Source organism: Zingiber officinale, chromosome 3A (genome assembly GCF_018446385.1).
Source record: "Zingiber officinale cultivar Zhangliang chromosome 3A, Zo_v1.1, whole genome shotgun sequence".
Taxonomy (NCBI): domain Eukaryota; kingdom Viridiplantae; phylum Streptophyta; class Magnoliopsida; order Zingiberales; family Zingiberaceae; genus Zingiber; species Zingiber officinale.
In genome coordinates this window covers 76,649,589-76,668,262 of record NC_055990.1, presented here as the reverse complement: position 1 = coordinate 76,668,262, position 18,674 = coordinate 76,649,589, and the positions used below count along the sequence as shown (strand labels likewise).

Below are 18,674 nucleotides of genomic sequence, written 5' to 3'. Positions count from 1 at the left end.
ACTATACTCAGAAGAATGTGAACAAGGTTTTCAGTTTCACAACATTTCCCTTTGTGTTCCATAAATAGCAATATACCTCAATTCATAACAAACTAACAACACAAAATGTTTTAGTCAATGTGAATTGAAACAGGAAGCAAACCTAAAGTGACCAATACATGTGCCATCACTTTGTTCCACAACATGCCAAAAGGTTATCTCACATCAATTTCGTGTGCTACTGTGAAAGTATTATACATGTGAAGAGCTCTCAGTTAGAATTGTGAAAGAGCTCTCAGTCAATCAGTCAGGATGGTCCATTTCCTAGAGAGAGAAACTCCAACTTCTCTCTAGCATTTCCGGTCATCTTCCACACGGTGAGGTGAGTGACTCCTAGGCTATTTCTCCGACGACTTTGGAAGGCTCTTCCCCAGTTTACTCTTCCTCTTGGTGGCGGTCATCCACTCGTGGTGGGTGGTCTCTCTCCGGGGTGTCTTGGGTGGATTTGGAGGGTGCGGAGAGGATATCCTACTGACTATATCGGAGTTTTCTTCTCCGGCATAGGGGTTGTCTTCTCACCGGTATTACCATTCATCTATTCGGCAAACTTGTTTCCTCTCCTCTCCCTTTTTACTTCGATTTTCCTTTGGTTTTCCTCGGTGTCCCCTCCCTCCTCTTTTCGGGCTCCCGAAGGAAGGGTATTGTTCGGTCAACTTTCATTGCAGCACACATCTTTGGAGGTTTTCCGGCGAATAGCTTCTCAGGCCAACACGTTCCATGAAAGGAAACTCCCTGGAAATTATTGAGCATTAATGTTCATTAATTGCAAACTTTAATTGGAGTATTGCAATTTTGGGAAGTTAGTGTGGCAATTTTGAATTGGTTTCGACTGGGACCACAAGTCCTATTTTGCTTGATCACGGTGATTGCCTCATCTGATTGGTTTCAGCTGGGACCACAAGTCGTGTTTTGCTTGATCACGGTGTTTTGCTTGAACACGGTGATTTTGTTTTCAAACTTGGTGAGTGGCTGGCTTTTCTCCTTGATTCATTCACGTTAACTACTGTACCTAATGGGGAAAAAGAAAAAAGGGTTCAAGTATTCACCTTTGAGTCAAACCAAGGACTCATTTGAAGAGTGTAGATTTAGTAAATAGAATTGACTTTGACGAAGGCGCTCCTCACGTTGGCGTTTCTGCTGATGAGGTGGCTAGTGATTTGGCAAATGTTGGGGCTAGAAATGCAGCTTCTAGTGACCTTCCAGACAGCCTGTTGAGCAGCAAGCTGCAGCTGCAGCTGCAGCGTCACCGCTAGAAGGAGATACTATGTCGGAGGTTGTGCAATAAGGGGAGAAAGCTACTCCATTGGAAGCCAATGACGCTGCAGGAGCTTATAACCATCCTACTCAACTAACACAAAAGAAGACTTGGGCAAGCCTATTCAGGAACAATCGGAAGCCAACATCAAGCATGTCTCTGGAACAATACAAAGCTCAAGGCGAGAGACTATCTTTCGATTTTGATGATATTGATGACATTGAAGGCACCCTAGGATTTTGTCTTGTTGGTTGTTTCATGGACCAACATCCAAGAAGAAACGAAGTCTATGCGATAGCCAATCAATGGAAGGTTCCCTACAAATTTTTCATGCACAAAAGTGAGTGGATGGTCTATCATTTTGATACAAAAGAGGATCGAGGTGGAGTCTTACAAGGAGGGCCTTATTTTGCTTTCGGATTTCCCATTTTTTTTTAAGATTATGCCAAGGCGCTTTCTCTTCCATGAGGATGGCCGACTTGTTCCAGCTTGGATCCAAATCCATGGTTTACCACCAGATTATTGGTTACAGAAAGTATTGAGTTTGATTGATTCAGAGGTAGGGAAACCTTTATATACAGATAACTTGACACGATTAAGGGAGCGACAGGAGTATGCTCGTCTCTTGGTGGAGGTTCCGATCATTGGGGTAGAGTTTATGAGGTACCAATCACGTTACTTACTAGAGTGCAGATTGATCACAGAATTGTTTATGAAATGGTGCCCAAATATTGTGAGATTTGTAAGAAAATTGATCATCGGAAGGAAGACTGTGGTGGTATGTCTCAATCAAATATAAATGCGCCTCACGCAAGAAGACCGAGGTCCAAATCAACGGATCACTGGGGGAGAAAGAGATCGAGATCGAGATACAGAAGTCAGGCAAGGCAAGTCAATCAATAACCGCATAATGTGGAGGTCCGGTAGCACAGAATGGATTGGAAATTGTGGTGGTGCATAGTCCTAAGCCTGTGGCGGTTGAACCTCCCCTAGATCATGAAGAGGTGGTCGCGCAGGATGTACATCATGAAGAGACGCCGAATCCAGAAGAGTTGTCTACTATTCCAAAAGTTTCAAGTAGTAAGAAGGTCTTTTCCTCTCCAGCGGATCATCAATCCCAAATAGCTAGTAGTGGTGCAACTCGATCCCTCATCTTCCGCTGCATCAGTGACCCTGGGATCGACCTCTTCAGCATCCTCTCATGCTAATTCCGTGAGTAATAGAGTGAAGAACAAGGAAGTGATTGGAAGTACAACACCCCTATAAAGTGGACGACAACTACGAGTCCGAACAGCCCGATTGGAAGGTGTCAAATAAAGGTAGCCGCATGGAATATTAGGGACTTTCACAAGTCCCTAAAACATGAGGAGTGCACCACTTCCTCAAGCAAAAAGATATTCAAGTGATAGCATTATTGGAGACGAAGTTGGACGGCCATTCTCTTGATCCTATTATGCATAGGCGGTTTTCATGTATGGGGCATATTCAGAATTTTGATATGTCTAATCATGGACGTATTCTACTTCTTTGGGACTTATACAAAGTTGATTTGGATATGCTCTCGATGACCAAACAATTCATTCATTGTCGGGTTTGGCGTCGGATTTCCGGGAGAGACTTCTTAGTGACACTTGCTTATGGACTTCATTCCATTGTTACTCGGAGACCGTTATAGGAGACTCTTACAGATCTTAGGGGGTCCATATCATAACCGTGGTTGATTCTTGGGGTTTTTACTCTATTATATCGACACTAGATAAACAAGGGGTTCTTCGGACACCAATTATGAAATACGGGATTTCTAAATTTTTACTCAAGTATGCGGTTTGATAGATCTTCCCTCCATTGGATGTCGACTCACTTGGAAAAATTATACAGTTTCTTGTAAATTAGATAGAGCTTTGGTGAATTCTTTTTGGTTAATGGCAGATTTTGATGCTTATACGGAGTTTACGGTGCCCGGGTGCCTCTCGGACCACTCTTGCACCATAGTGCACACTCTAACGATAGATCTGTAGGATCGGAAAGAACGCTAGAGGGGGTGAATAGCGATCGTCGAAAATTCAATTAAAAACATATACAGGCGGAAGAATAAGAAGCAATGCTAATACGACCAAGTTTTTACTTGATTCGGAGGCTTCAACGACTCCTACTCCAAGGTCCGCACTCGTCGAGTCCTTTCGTTGGGCAATCCACTAATAGTTCGAAATGGTTACAAATTGCAAGTACAAGAACTATAAAACAGTGTTACCGACAACAAAAAGAAAAGAATCTTGATCGCCAGTTGTCGGAGGAGCTTTACAGCATCACAGGAGCTTTTTCAGATCAACGAGCAGAAGAGAAAGTCATTGCAGTTGTCGTTCTGAAGCTCCGAGTCGAAAGCCTTTAAATAGGTCCATTCCGGACGCCTAGAACCCCTCCGGCCTGGAACCCTTCCGAGCGTCTCCACGAGACCAGAGCCTAGTCAAGATCTCAACTTAGGTTTTTCAAATGGACCTAAGTTGGATCGACGTTTACAATTCCCTCAATGGGGAACGCGTCCTCACAGGAAATCTCCTCCAGTTGCTTACCTTCACTTACCACTTGCAGTTACTTGACTTGCCTTCGACCCACCAAGTCTTTCCACCAGTTGTCAGGTCCGTTGACCCAACTGGACTTCGATCGGTTGTCAGGTCCCGTGGACCCAATCAGACTTCTTGCCAGATATCAAGCCTCACGAACCTATCTGGACTTCCCACCAGCTATCAGGCTCGCAAACAGCAACCCTAGCTAGATTTCAGCCTGGTGTCAGGTCCCACAGACCAGTCAACTCCTGCACACTTGGTATAAAAGGTTAGACAAACAACACATCTAACATTAACATATTTGTCATACATCAAAACCAGATTATTAGTGCAACCTGCACCAACAAGATCGACCTTCAAACCGGCCTTTTAAGTGTTAGTACCCTGAGGTAGTTTTGATATGATCAACCAAGTCAAGTTAGGTTCTGTTATGTTTTGATGCTCTGTGTTTAAGTGTGCAGGAACTTAGGAGCACAGAATGTCAAGCGAAAAACGCAGCTAGTAAGAAGGACGGCACGGCAGAGAGTCGACGGGCTCGGTGCATCCAAGGAACGAGGTGCTGCAGAAGAGTACGCTAGCGGACGAAAAAGAGGCGCATGGCGTCTCTGAGGGACGAGAAGTCGAAGCGGAAGGTTGCTCGAGAAGGCCAGAAAATAAATTCGGGAGAGCCCTATTCCGGATGGCCGAAATCACCCAAGTAAGGAGAGCCGAAGCGAAAGACCTGAACCCAAGCGAGCGGAAGACCCGGATTGAAAAGTCAACAGGAGGTTAACTTTTGGGTCCGAACGCCTAGACGAATCCAGGCGCCAGTGTTCGAAATTGCGTCCTAGGCGGACGCCTAGGCGCCGCCTAGGCGCTATGCGGCAGGATGCCGCGCCGAAAACCAGCGAGGCGGAAGCCCTAGGCAGTTGGGCCACCTAGGCGGTCCTCCGCGTGCTTCGGCGGGCTTCGGCGGGTTCGGCAGGCTCGGCGGGCCAAGCTTTTTAAGGCATGTTAAACCCGATTTTTAGGAATTTGCCAGGCGTTCGTTTGTTTCATCGCCCCGACTCTTCGCCGACTGTTCGTCTTCCCTGATCGCATTGCTTCCGGTAAGTTTTTGTTTCTGTTCATTTTTGTTTCATCGCACTTTTTTTGTTTCTCAAATCTTCGTCGCAGCAACACCGGACGCATCGCAGGTGTCAGACGCTGCCGGAAGCTTCATCAGACGCGCCGTAGGCGTCAAGTCCGGCGTTGCTTCGAGCAACGCCAGTAGAGTCGCGATGCTTCTGGTTGTGCCAAAAGCTTTCCGCGCGATGCCACCGGCGCCGTCGCGCGAGTCGCGAAAGAGACGCGGTTTTAGCTCTTTTTTTTTTAATTTTTTTAGATTTAATAAATTAAAACAATTCCTAACTCCTAACGGGGATAATTTTAATAATAAGGTTGAGTTCATAAACCCTAATAAAATTAAGATCCAAATTAAATATATTTAAAATTTATCTTTTTTATAATAAATATTATTAATTTATATAAAACAAATTTAAATATATAAAATTATATATAAAATTCTAATAACCATTATTAATTTATATAATCATATTTAAATATATAAATAATATATTTAATTTTTTTAAATAAATAATATTAAATATTAATTTATATATTAACAGATTTAAAAAATTATAATAAATATTATCATTTATCACTTTATCAGATTTAAAAATATAAAAATATTTAAAATTAAAAAACATACAATACATATTAATAAATTAATAAATCATATTTAATTATTTATATATTATAAATTTATATTAATTGGATTTATACATATTAAAATTTTAAAATTTTCAATAAGTATTATTAATTTATATAAATCATATTTATAAATTTTATATATTATAAATGTATATTAATCGGATTTATAAATATTAATTATTAAAATTATATTATATATATAAGTATATAACAGATTTAATAATATAAAAAATATATTTAAAATTAAATTTATTTAAACAAATATCTAATAAATTTTATTAATTAGATTAAGATATATAAAAAAATATTCTCAGACTTGTTAATGACTTAATGTTATATTTCATATTTTCATTATTTTGTATTGTATATTTGTATGGTATAATTAAATTTTATTATCATATTATGTCTTGTTATATATAATTTTTTTTCCTTCAGATTATCTGTTATCAATGACAACCAATCCATCTTCGACAGCATCTGTCACTCAACCCAAATCCGGAATTCTTAGAAGAAAATCAAATGACATCGGATGGGAGTTTGGGATATTTATTGATCCTAAGAACCTCGACAAAATTAAATATAAGTTATGTGGAAAAGCAATGTCAGGAGGAGTGTATAGGATAAAAGAGCACATTGGAAATATACCTGGAAATGTATCGGGTTGTCGAAAAGTATCTCAAGAAGACAAAAATAAGTGCAAACAGACTATTTTAGAAGGGAGGAACAGAAAGAAGAACAAGATAATGGAAGAACAAAGTTGTAGAGCAGAGGTGGCTATTTCCCTAGATGAAGAAGGTCTTGAAATTGAAGGGATGGATGGAGTTAAAAAACCTCTTCCACTTGGCCCCATGGATAGATATGCATCGGCAATTGCTCCAGAAAATGCATGCTCCAGTGGAAGTAAAGTGTTTCGCCAAAAAAATATAAATAAGGCTCTTTTCAAAGAGAGAACTCAACAAGTTCAACAATATGTTGGGAGATGGGTTTATGAAAATGGAATCTCATTCAATGTTGTTAATAATGATAGCTTCAAGCAACTAATGGACCAGGATTCAAGCCTCCAACTCAATATCAACTTAGGGAGCCACTATTGAAAGTCGAAGTTGAAATAACAAAACAATTGCTAAAGAAACATGAAGAAGAATGGGCAAAGAATGGATGCTCGATCATGACAGATGCATGGAGTGATAGAAAAAAAAGAAGCATCTTAAATTTGTGTGTTAATTGCAAGGAGGGTACTACATTTTTAGAGTCTAAGAGTCTTCAGAGGAGGCGCATACAGCTGAACTTATTTTTGAGTATGTTGACAAGTGTGTTGAACAAGTAGGAGCTCAGAATATTGTTCATATTGTTACAGACAATGTCACCAACAATATGGCTGCAGCTAAATTGATGAGAGAAAAACGACCCGAGATCTTTTGGAGTTCATGTGCAACTCACACTATTAATCTCATGCTTGAAAGTATTGGCAAACTTCCACGATATAAAAAGGTGATTGAGCAATCCAACGCTTTTACCATTTTCATCTATGCTCACCATAAGACTTTATCATTGATGAGAAGTTTCACGAAGAAGAGAGACATAGTCCGACCAGGAGTTACCAGGTTTGCATCAAATTTCCTCACATTGCAAAGTTTGATTGAAAAAAAAGCTAGTTTAAGGGCCATGTTTACAAGTGATATGTGGGAGAAATATAAATGGTCAAAAACAAACAAAGGAAAATTAGCTTACTCTACAATGATGAGCATGAGTTTTTGGAATGGTGTGACACTTTGTTTGAAAATATTTGCTCCTTTGGTAAGAGTTCTTCGATTGGTAGATGGAGATAGAAAGCCATCGATGGGGTTTCTATATGGGGAGCTTCTTCAAGCTAAAGAAGATATCAAGGTGGCTCTGAATAACGTGGAATCAAATTATCAGCCTATCATAGTCATTATTGAGTCAAAAATGAAGGATAGACTTGATACATCATTGCATACCACTGCATTTTTGTTGAATCCTTATTTTTACTACAAAGATAGTTCTATTGCTCTTTATGAGGAGGTCGCGATGGGGATTTTTGAATGCATGGAAACTTTGCATGCCAATGAGTTAGATCTACAAGATACAATTATTAACAAGGAATTTCCAAAATATAGAAATAAGACTGGGTTATTTGGAAAAACATTGGCAGCAAAAGCATGTGAAAAAAATGATGATACATTTGATCCATGTGCATGGTGGAGTACATACGGTGCTCGGATACTTTCATTAACTACAAGTTCATCCCGGTGTGAAAGAAATTGGAGTACATTTAAAGGAGTAAGTTTTAAACTTTCAGCCTACTCTTTAATTAAATTAGTTATAATTTTTAACGTCTATACTCTATATTCAGGTACTAACTATAGTATTTACTTTCTCTGTTTTTTTTAGATTCACACAAAGAAAAGAAATAGACTGAATGCCAACAGATTGAACAATCTAGTATTTGTCCAATTTAATGCTAGATTGTTGAACAAACAAAAAAGAGAAAAAGAAAGAAATGTTGATGTCCTTCTTGCAAAAGATGCTTCAAATGCACAAGGTTAGATTGTGGATGGTGGGGAAGATGATGAAGTTGAACTAGGTTCCGGGCTCACTTGGCAAATGGTTGATGAAGCAAGTGGAGCAGATGAAAATCTACAACCCCGAAGAAGCTCTAGAGTGGGAGAACTCCATGAAGATGATTTTGAATCCGAAGAAGAAGACGAGGATCACAATAATGATATTGAGTTTGTGTCCGATGAAGAACAAGTTATTGAAAATTATGGAGAAGAAGAAGCAGAATAAATATGAGTCTATGAGATATTATTAGTTGTGTAATTTTGAACTCATTTTGTTAAGACATGATTTATGTTATTTAACAATTATATTTTGCTTAGTGGTTACTAGTTCACAATGCATTGTAATCTTGAATTGAATTATTGCTACTATTTTCCAATGTTCTACTGTTTACTATATGATTATGATAACTTACTGCATGTTCTATTGTTTAACTATTTCTTTTACTCATATTTACTAAGCCTAGTATATTTCCTTTGCACAAAACTATTAGTTTTCTTTTATAGTTTTTCATTTTTTGGTATTGGAAAGTATGTATTTATTTCAGCATACATAGTTAGATCTTCATCGCTATGAAATTGTTTAAGACAACATTTAGAGTTGCATATGACATTGTCCACAGTTCACATGAAACAAGGGATACCGAGGAATCCGCCTAGCGGCGCCTAGTCCCCGCCTAGACGGCCTAGGCAAGAGGCGCTGGTCTGCCGCCTGACTAGCGCCTAGCGAATTTTAGAACCTTGCCAGGCGCCCAGGGGCGCCTCACCCAGCGGGAGCTGTGTCGACCCAGTCTGGCGCCCGGAACCCTTCCGAGCACTCGAACTAGAAATTTTATCAAAACACGACGTGGCACGTTCCGTTGTGACGAGGATATAAAATTCTATCTACGTCCAAGCGCCTGGAACCTTCCAAGCGCCCCGATCAGGCTATAAATATAGCCTTGATCCAGTAGTTGAAAAATAACACTTGTAAACAATTCCTTTGTCTGTTCTACTATTGTTTCAGCTGTCAACGCTATAAAAGGCTTCTCCGTCTAAAGGAGACTTTGATAGTGATCTCTAATTACCTTAGATTAGCAATCCTCTGATTGTAAACCAAGTAATTCCTTTTGTGTCTCTGTCTTTAGTTTACTTACTATTTCTTTTTATGCAAGTATTGGTTTTAATAAAGCTGTAAAGTTCGAGGAATGTTCGTTTTTATTTGTAGGGGTATTCACCCTCTCTAGTCTGCCGCTAGGGGACCAACAATTGGTATCTGAGCGAGATCGCTTCAGGAGGACTAACCGCTGATCGAAGCACAAGAGATGGTCGGACCCAACATCAACCCACCGAAGTTCTAGAGGGAATTCGCAAACTAGAAGAAAAAGATGGAGGTATTTTTAAGATAGATTTTGATTTATTACTAATTATGAAATTTAGTTTTGTAGCACCAGAAGGCAAAGAAAAATAACAACGGACGAAAAAGGAGCAAGCCAACTTCGTGACAAATGGCAAAGCAGAGTTTCACCTGCTTAGCGTTTTACCACCTCAAGAAGTCAACTGGATCGGAGCCTACGAGTAAGCCAACGAGCTCAGGGAGAAATTCTTGGAAGAACTACATGAAGGGACCTCAGAGGCAAAAACTATTGAGACGGGATCTGCTCCAAAACCATATCAGTAACCTCCGATTAGAAGAAGGCAAAACCGTTGCACGCCTTCACTCAAGGATCAACGAACTCATCACCAAACGAATCTCGGAGAAAAGATAATCAACCGAGATTCGCTAAAGTACGCGCTTAACGTCTTTCCTAGGACTTCTGAATGGGTATCCTTAGTAGATGTTTATTATATCTCTAAGGATCTAGAGGTAAGTACTTTAAAAGAGTTATTTTCGACATTTGAAGTCCATAAAACAAGATGTGCAGATCTGAAGGAGCTTGAGAACAACATTGCATTAAAGGCAAAAATGGATGAACTGGAATCCGAAACTTCTCTCAATGATGACGAAACGACGTTCATGGTAAGGAAATTTAAAAAGTTATTTAAAACTAATAAATTCAATCAGATGCAAGATAAAAGAAGAAAAAGAAAAGTAAGAGCTACCACAGCAATGAAGAAGGGCACGTGAAAGATAACTGCCCTAAATTGAAGAGCAAGGACAAGAACAAGTACAAAAGACCAGTCCAGACAAAACATCGAAATCTGAAGGCGACGTCGAACGAAACGTCGTCCGAGTCAGAGATCGAAGCCCTCGCCAGACTTGCGCTAGTAGAAAGTCGCCAAGAAGAAGAAGGTGAAGCAAGCTCATCCTTAATGAACATCGAGAGCATCGATGAAGGGAGAGCATCATCAAAAAAGCAACACTACAGGGGGAGCATCAGAAATCAACAAGGTAAGTCAGCTACGGTCTCTACCTCCTGACCAATTATTTAAATTTATAAAAATGCTGTCGAAGAATTCTTGCAAATTACAAATAAAAAATAAAAAATTATTAAAAGAAAATAAAGAGTTAAAATTAACCTTAACAACATCTTGTTGACTAGAGGATTTCGACAAAATAAAAATGAAAAATAAAAATTGAAAGAAGAAATTAAAAATTATGCAAACTCACATGTTCGACAAGTTAGAAAATATAATGGACTAAATTGTCATTTTAGATACCATAAGGGTCAAATTAGAATAATATCACAGAAATATGTTCCTAGAAAATTTTTGATTAATCCGGTAGAAAGGAATCTATTTTGGATTCCAAAATCATGTTTAAATTAAAATTTTGTTTATGTCTTATTTTTTTTATCTAATTCTCTCAAATAAATTGTTTTGCATAATTTCTATTAGAAATTAATTAGAAGTTAATTTTTTTTTAAAGAGAATTATATCACTTATCTATAAGAAAATTTCCAAATTTTTCTAACCATTAAATTATTTTTTTATGAATTATTTAACAAAAATCATATTTTTCCATTTAAAATTATTTCGCAGAGTTATTGCTTCAGACTTTATTTTTATGAGAAAGATTATCATACTCTCTGTTCAAACAAAAAAAAAATTATTTTTTGACCATTGTTTTAATTTTCTATGATTTTTTTCTAAAATCATATTTTTTATATTAAAAATTCTAGAAAATTTAATTTTTTAAACTTTATTTTTTCTACAAAGTTACTTGCTATAATGCATTCTCAAAAAATATTTCAAGATTTTTTTAGGTTAATAACAATTTTTAAGCATTTTTTTTAAAATATATCTTTATATAGAAAAGAATTTATTTCTGCTTAAAATAATATAAATTTTTTTTTGAAAATTTTATATCTACTTTATATATGACCATTCAACTATTATAAAAATTTTCAGAATTTTTTCAGTCTAAAATTTTTTTAATTTAATTTCCCAAAAATAGTTTATAAATTGAAAAATCCAGATTTTTAAAAGTTACCTACCTGATCTTTTCTGGATGATTGTTAGTTTTTTTTAAAACCCTTAGACTTTATTTTTATTTCAAGTTATTTTCATGAAAAACCCCTATTTTTAATGTGATCAAAGGGGGAGAAGTGGAGATTAAGTCTAGGAGAAGAGTAATTTATCTGGTAATTTATCTAATTTTTGCATTTTGTACTTGTAAAATTTATTACCTTACTGTTATTTGTTTCTTGATTTACCCTAACTTAACTTGGGATTGCTCACATCAAAAAGGGGATATTGTTAGTACCCTGAGGTAGTTTTGATTTGATCAACCAAGTCAAGTTACGTCCTGTTATTTTTTGATGTTGTCTAAGTGTGCAGAAACTTAAAAGCACAAGAGGTCGAGCGAAAAACGCAACTAGCGAAAAGTAGGGCTGTAAACAAGCCGAGCCGAGCCGAGCCGAGCTTTAGGGTGTTCAATCTTGTTTGATAAGATAACCGAGCCGAGCCAAGCCGAGCTTAAAATGAACCAAGCTTTTGAAATGAGTGTTCAAGCTTGGCTTGGTTTATTTTTTATGAGCTTGAGGTTGTTTGAAGCTTGGCTTGAGCTTGGTTCGTTTAGATGTTATCAAGCTCTCAATTCAAGCTTGGCTTGAGCTTTGTTCAAGCTTGGCTTAAGCTTGGTTCGAGCTTGGTTCGTTTAGATGTTATCAAGCTCTTAATTGAAGCTTGTTTGATTGTTTGAAACTTTTAATTGTTTAATTGGTTATTAAGATTGATAATTTAAATTTATTTATTTATTTATTTTATTTTATTATTTATTTAGCATATTGAAAAGAGTTTTATTAATAAATATGGTTCGTGAATATTGTTCACGAACGTTGTTCACGAACATTATTCACGAACGTTAACGAGCTGAACACATATGTGTTCAAGCTTGTTTGTTTAGCTTAACGAGCTGTTCAAGCTTGTTTGTTTAATTAATTTTATGTATATTGAACGAACATAAACAAGCTCTTACCAAGTCGAACACCAAGCTTGTTCACGAACGCTTGGTTCATTTACAGCCCTAGCGAAAAGGACGGCACGGGAGAGAGTCCATAGGCTCTGTACGTCCGAGGGACGAGGTGCTGCAGAAGAGTACGCTGACGTACGAGGAGGCACCCGACGTTTCTGAGGGACGAGAAGCAGGAGCATAAGGTTGCTCGAGAAGGTCAGAAAATCAGTTCGGGTGAGCCCTATTCCGGATGACCGAAATCACCCAAGCGAGCGGAACCGGAATAGAAGACCCGGACCCAAGCGAGCAGAACCGAAGCGAAAGACCCAGACTAAAAAGTCAACAGGAGATTGACTTTTAGGTCCAAGTTGGACGATCCGAGCGCCCGAACTTGGTCCAGGATCAGGCGCCTCACCCAGCGGGGGCTGTGTCAACCAGGTTCGGGCGCCCGGAACCCTTCAGAGCGCCCGAACCAGAAACTTTATCAAAACGCGATGGAGCGCATTCCGTTGCGACGAGGATAAAATTCTATCCACGTCCAAATGCTTGGAACCCTTCCAGGCGCCCGATCAGGGCTATAAATACATCCCTGATCCAATAGTTGAAAAACAACACTTGTAAACAATTCCTTTGTTTGTTCTACTACTATTTGAGCTGTCAACGTTGTAAGAGGCTTCTCGCCTGAAGGAGACTTTGATAGTGATCTCTAATTGCCTTGGATTAGCAATCTTTTGATTGAAAACCAAGTAATTCCTTTTGTGCCTCTGTCTTTAGTTTACTTACTATTTCTTTTTATACAAGTGTCGGTTTTAATAAAGCTCGAGGAATGTTCATTTTTATTTGCAAGGTTATTCACCCCCCCCTCTAGTCGGCCGCTAGGGGACCAACATCAAGTTCCTTAATATGTGGTCACTCAATGAAAGTTTCACCGAGTTTGTGTTGGACTCATGGTTGGCCCCGGTTATTGGGAATGCTCAATTTATTCTTAAAGTGAAGTTGACCCATTTGAAAGGAAGATTAAGGGAGTTAAATAAAAACCATTTAGGCACATTTCGAAGAAGGCAAAAAGAAACAATGCAGAATTAGAGGAGATACAGAAAGAGGTCCTAGCAGGAGGAATTATTCCCATTAACTATGATCATATACGGAGGACAACCACTCCACTTGCAGAGGTAGAGAAACAATTTTATCAACAACGTGTGAAGAATGTTTATTTAAGACGCTCCGATAAATGTACTAAATTCTTCCATAATGTAGTGAAGCGGAATAACAAGAGAAATGTCATCATCATACTCAAAATGAAATGGGGAGCAAGCATCAAGCTTGGGTGAAGTGGCAGATAAATTTGTAGGCTTCTTTCATGATTTACTTGGGCAAAAGGTGGCGTGTGACCCTATGGAGCGGTGGTCTTCCTGGAAGAAGGCTCGCTCATGGTCAATCTAAGGACTTAATCAGGCCGGTGGAGGTAAAGGAAATTAAAGCAGCCTTATACGACATTGGGAGTGACAAAGCACAGGGTCCAGATAGATATGGAACGAAGTTTTTCATCTCATCTTGGGATATTGTTGGGCTGGAGTTTATCGCAGTCATTCAAGATTTTTTTTAAGAGTGGTGAGCTACTCACACAATGAAACCATTCATTGATATCTTTAGTGCCAAAGGCGGACCATGCCCTAAGAGTTTCATATTATCGGCCTATCTCCTGTTGCAATGAGTTCCACAAGGTCATTGTAAAGATACTAGTCAGGGGTTTTGGGGGACTTGTTGGATCCGACGCAAGTGGCTTTTGTGAAAGGGTGATCTATTGGTGACAACATTAATCTCACTCAAGAGTTGCTACAGAAGTATGCACGTAAAAGAATATCCCCGTGATTATGATCAAGGTTGATTTGTAGAAGGCATTCAATCCAATAGATTGGGATTTTCTCATAGTGGTCCTTGTTGGTTTTAGTTTTCCCCAACGATATTGTGGATGGATTAGGGAGTGTGTAACTACGGCCTCCTATTCTACTTCTCTAAATGGCGGCATCTATGGATTCTTTAGTGGCCGTCGCGGTCTAAGGCAAAGTGACCCCCTATCTCCCCTACTTTTTGGTCTGTGCATAGAAGTATTATCACGTAGGTTGCAGGTCGCCTCCTTGATGCCCTCTTTTCACTTCCATCCTATGTGTAAAGAGATTGGCATCACCCATCTTGCATATGCCGATAATTTTATGTTGTTTGCATGGGTGGATGAGTCCTCAATAAAAGTATTGGCAAATTGTTTGGAGGTTTTTGGCAATGAAATGGAGCTTCGAGCTAATTTATTGAAATCTCATATGTATATGGCGGGGATTGATGATAGAATGAAGGATCAATTGCTCCAACTTATTGGGTTCCAAAAAGGAACATTTCCATTCCGTTACTTGGGGATTCCACTAGCGGCGGAGAAGTTATGGATTGTAAACTATGGGTCATTACTTGATACTATTACAAAGAAGATTAATTCTTGGTCAAAGCATGCTTTATCATATACGCCCTTGGAGTTGGTGAAGACGGTACTTCAAGGAGTGGAGTATTATTGCCTTTCTATGCTCCCTATTCACGGCGTTGTCATTGAAAAGATAAAAGCAATATGTCGCACGTTTGTGTGGTCTTTAAAGCATCCTCATATTTCTTGGGCCACTATGTGTCTTTCTCGACACGACGATGGTTATGGACTTTATGACCTTCATGCATGGAATGAAGCTCTTCTTAGTAAGACACTATGGGCAATTCAAACCAATGCGGATTCGCTATGGGTAAGATGGGTGCACCAACATTACCTCAAGGGGATTGATTTTTGACAATAGGAGGTCAAAGCCTCGAACTCTCCTCTTATCAAACAGCTTGTGGTCATTCGGAACAAAATCCAAGGGGCTACAAGTGGAAGTGGGGAGGCGAACATGTTGTTGTTTGAGTGGTTTGCGGTGGGAAAAATGGGACTGCAAATGCATATGGTTTCTTCATTCCGAGAGGTCCTGAGGTGGCGTGGGTATCATTGGTTTGGAGGCCCAAGATTATGTCGAAGCATGAATTCATTATATGGTTACTTGCTCATGGGAGGCTACAAACAACGAATAGAATGTCATACAAGGAGAACAAGACTTGTGTGCTTTGCCAATGTCAAGACGAGTCAAATGATCACTTGTTCTTTAAGTGCCCTATCACATGTGCTCTTTGGAACAAGGTGAGGAGTTGGTTAAAGATAAATTATGAAGTTAACTTTGTGGCGGAGCTATTTCACATTCTTGGCCAACACTACAAAAGTGCAAGTCGGAAAATGAAAGCTCAGCATCTTAGATTTTCCAGTATGATCTATGTTCTGTGGGAAGCCCATAACAGGTGTCGCTATGAGAAGATGTTGCCTGATGTTGATAGGATGCTGCGCAAGATCCAAATTTGTACCATTTTGTGGATATGTGCAAACCGTGGTGGTTGTAGTGTGCAAAGTTCGAAGCTTTTACCTCAACTCCAGTTTTTAACTACCGGTGGCCAAAGCGTGGATTGCATTGCGTGGCTTGCTTGCTTGTTTCCGTTTTGTGCATGGATTTGGAAATGCATGGATATGTGATTGGTGTAGGGGATGTGTATGTTATGGAATCTATGTGATGTGCATGGACATGGATAATGTATGTTTTTGTGATTGGTGTGTGTGGAGTCCATGTGATGTGCATGGACTTGGGTGTGCATGCATGTGTGTGTGCCCATGTGATGTTCGGTGGAGTTTTATCTCACATGTAGAGGTAAACAACTCCATGCTATGATTGTATTTTGCTCTCGCTGACGGAGGCAACAACCTCCTGGCGCTTTAATACATTTACCTATTTCTGTGAAAGTACTATATATTGCCATATATGTTACATTACATTCTGATTGAAAGTGGAATACTACATATCAAAAATAATCAAATTGGAGGAAAGGTGTGCTAGCACCTGCATAAAAGGCACAACTGTGGATAGACACATTAACTGAAGCAGGTAACAAATATTAAACATGAAGAATACTATCTTATAGAAAGACAAATATTCTAACCATGAATGTATATCTCAAATCCATAAGACTTTTCACCAAAGTAAATAGCATCACCAGATCTGAATCCTTGTATGCACCTTCTATAACCTGAGGCAATTAACATTGTGGTATAGTGTCATAAACTGGTTCATTCCAATTTTAAAGTAATGTAGGGAAAAAAAATCTAATCATTCCTGAAGCAAAGCAAAAGCAAAAAACAACGAATGGATTTGTGAAACTACACCATATATGCATTTCTCATGCATCTGTAACTGGTGAAACAATTAAGTTGGTCATTATGGAACAAGCGGAAGACAACAATGGTTCAGTTAACACAAAAAAAAAAAAAAATGTTCACCACACACATGCACACAAAGCCATTAATTGCTTGGTTAAGAATAAAGAAGTCACATTTAGATCTTTATAAATATGGATTTCACATTGGAAGATATTGTAAAGTAAATCAGAGTTTTTGTGTACATCTATGGAAGATCAGTCTAATGTCATTGAAATGGATAAATTTAGCTGAACAGTCCAGTTAGGTGCCTCCAAAATAATTTGGTAATTTACTAGGTTGGGTACAACTTAAAAGTATCCAGATCATGCCTAAGGAACACTGAATAAGCTTCCCAAAAAAATCATAGTAACATCCATTTAGTATATTCACTAGGAATAGATCCTCTGCTACAGAAAAGAAAATGTTTTAACATCTATCAAATATAAGATGCAACTGGTGTGCAAAGATAAGGTGTCAGAAACAAGTATTATACTGTTTTATTTGGAAATATTATGAAGCGGTGTTAACACAGTTCTTATGAGTAGATAAATTTTCTCTTTTACAAGGAAAACAAGACCAATAGTCATGCTGACAAAATGATTATTTAAGGATTGAAAAGATGAAAGGTAATTCATCAAGAGAAGTAAGGGGATACAGAATGACAAGAGCAAGGGAACTACCAACAAGAACAAATAATAGAAGAAATTCAAAGCTTGGAGTGATGAAAAATTAGCAATGAAATAGCAATTGTGGATTCCTGGTAACATTTTATCTAATCAATAGTGTTAGTGAACAAAGAGAAGGTCATGAAACATATGCACTACTTGTAACTTCAAGCCTTTACCATCAGCAGCCCTTACAATTTTCTTCCTAGTAGCACACTATATTGTTTTTTGAATAACTGACCCATCATTCCAGTAAGCAAATGTTTGGGGTAAAAAGAAGATGAAGCCGCATGAAAAAGAATACAGGATAGAACCAGTAAGCAAATTCAGTTCCGGCATGAAGCACCGCCCCCGCTGTCCTCCATCAAAATTATAACCAAAAGAACCACAACTACCCCTGAAATTTAAACTGAAGATTAAACGCTTACAAGAGCCAATCTTGGTGGCCGAAGGCCGAGCCTACTTTCGGATCTCCGCCGATAGAGAGCTAGGCGATGTTCCTCAAATCTCCTCGCCAGATCTGACGGCACAAATCTAATCACACTACCAGTCGGTCGCCGCCTACCGCCAGTAATGCTGGAAGGGAACTCGCTAGGCCCCTCGTCACCGGTCGTTAATGAAAGTTGCCAAGCCCCGAGGACAAAGAACGCGAGAATAACGAGAGATAGCCCAAGCATCAGGAGGTGCGACCACCGGAACCCCGTTCCCTTGCGCGGAGTTTGTCGATGCCTCCGATCTGGCGACGGACGCCCACCGACACTATCGATTTGGTGCCCTCGCGAGATGTCCACATGTAATCCCCTCCTGGAGAACGCCAAACGAGCCATTCCTTCCTCCCCGTTTCTTCTTCCCTCTTCCTTCGAGCTCGCAGCAGTGAGTGGAAGGTGTCAACGACAAGTTCCGATCCCAATCGCCGACCAGGACACGAGAAAGACAATGGACTGCGATCCATTTAACGTGTTCCTTTATTCGGATCGACCGACATAGTAGGTTATTTGTATTTAAATAAATAATTAATATTCTGGGTGACGGGTTTGGACCTAAAGAAATTTTTTATCGGTCATTCAAATAAAGCAGAAGCACCAACGATAACTAAAACGTACAGTATCCTTTGATTATAAGTCTTATTTAAAAAAAATTCTTATAAATACATTTTA

At 38.9% G+C, this 18,674-nt stretch overlaps 1 protein-coding gene across 7 annotated transcripts in view; it reads right to left on the bottom strand.

The window, feature by feature from the left end:
- The window catches only part of LOC122052005, a 38,346-nt gene extending 19,882 nt beyond the window's left edge, over positions 1–18,464 (bottom strand). For 3 of the 7 annotated variants that reach the window (XR_006131667.1, XR_006131666.1, XM_042613377.1), the window contains exons 1-2: positions 17,946–18,464; positions 16,597–16,683 (exon numbers count right to left, since the gene is read on the bottom strand). Coding sequence is in view for 3 of the 7 variants with exons in the window: in XM_042613377.1 (XP_042469311.1) it covers positions 16,597–16,683; positions 17,946–18,344 (486 nt within the window). In the remaining 4 variants the exon portion in view is untranslated. The remainder of the gene's footprint in view (positions 1–16,596; positions 16,684–17,945) is intronic. The other 4 variants (XR_006131664.1, XR_006131665.1, XM_042613378.1 and 1 more) reach the window with 2 other exon arrangements.
- Between the last annotated feature and the right edge of the window lie 210 nt (positions 18,465–18,674).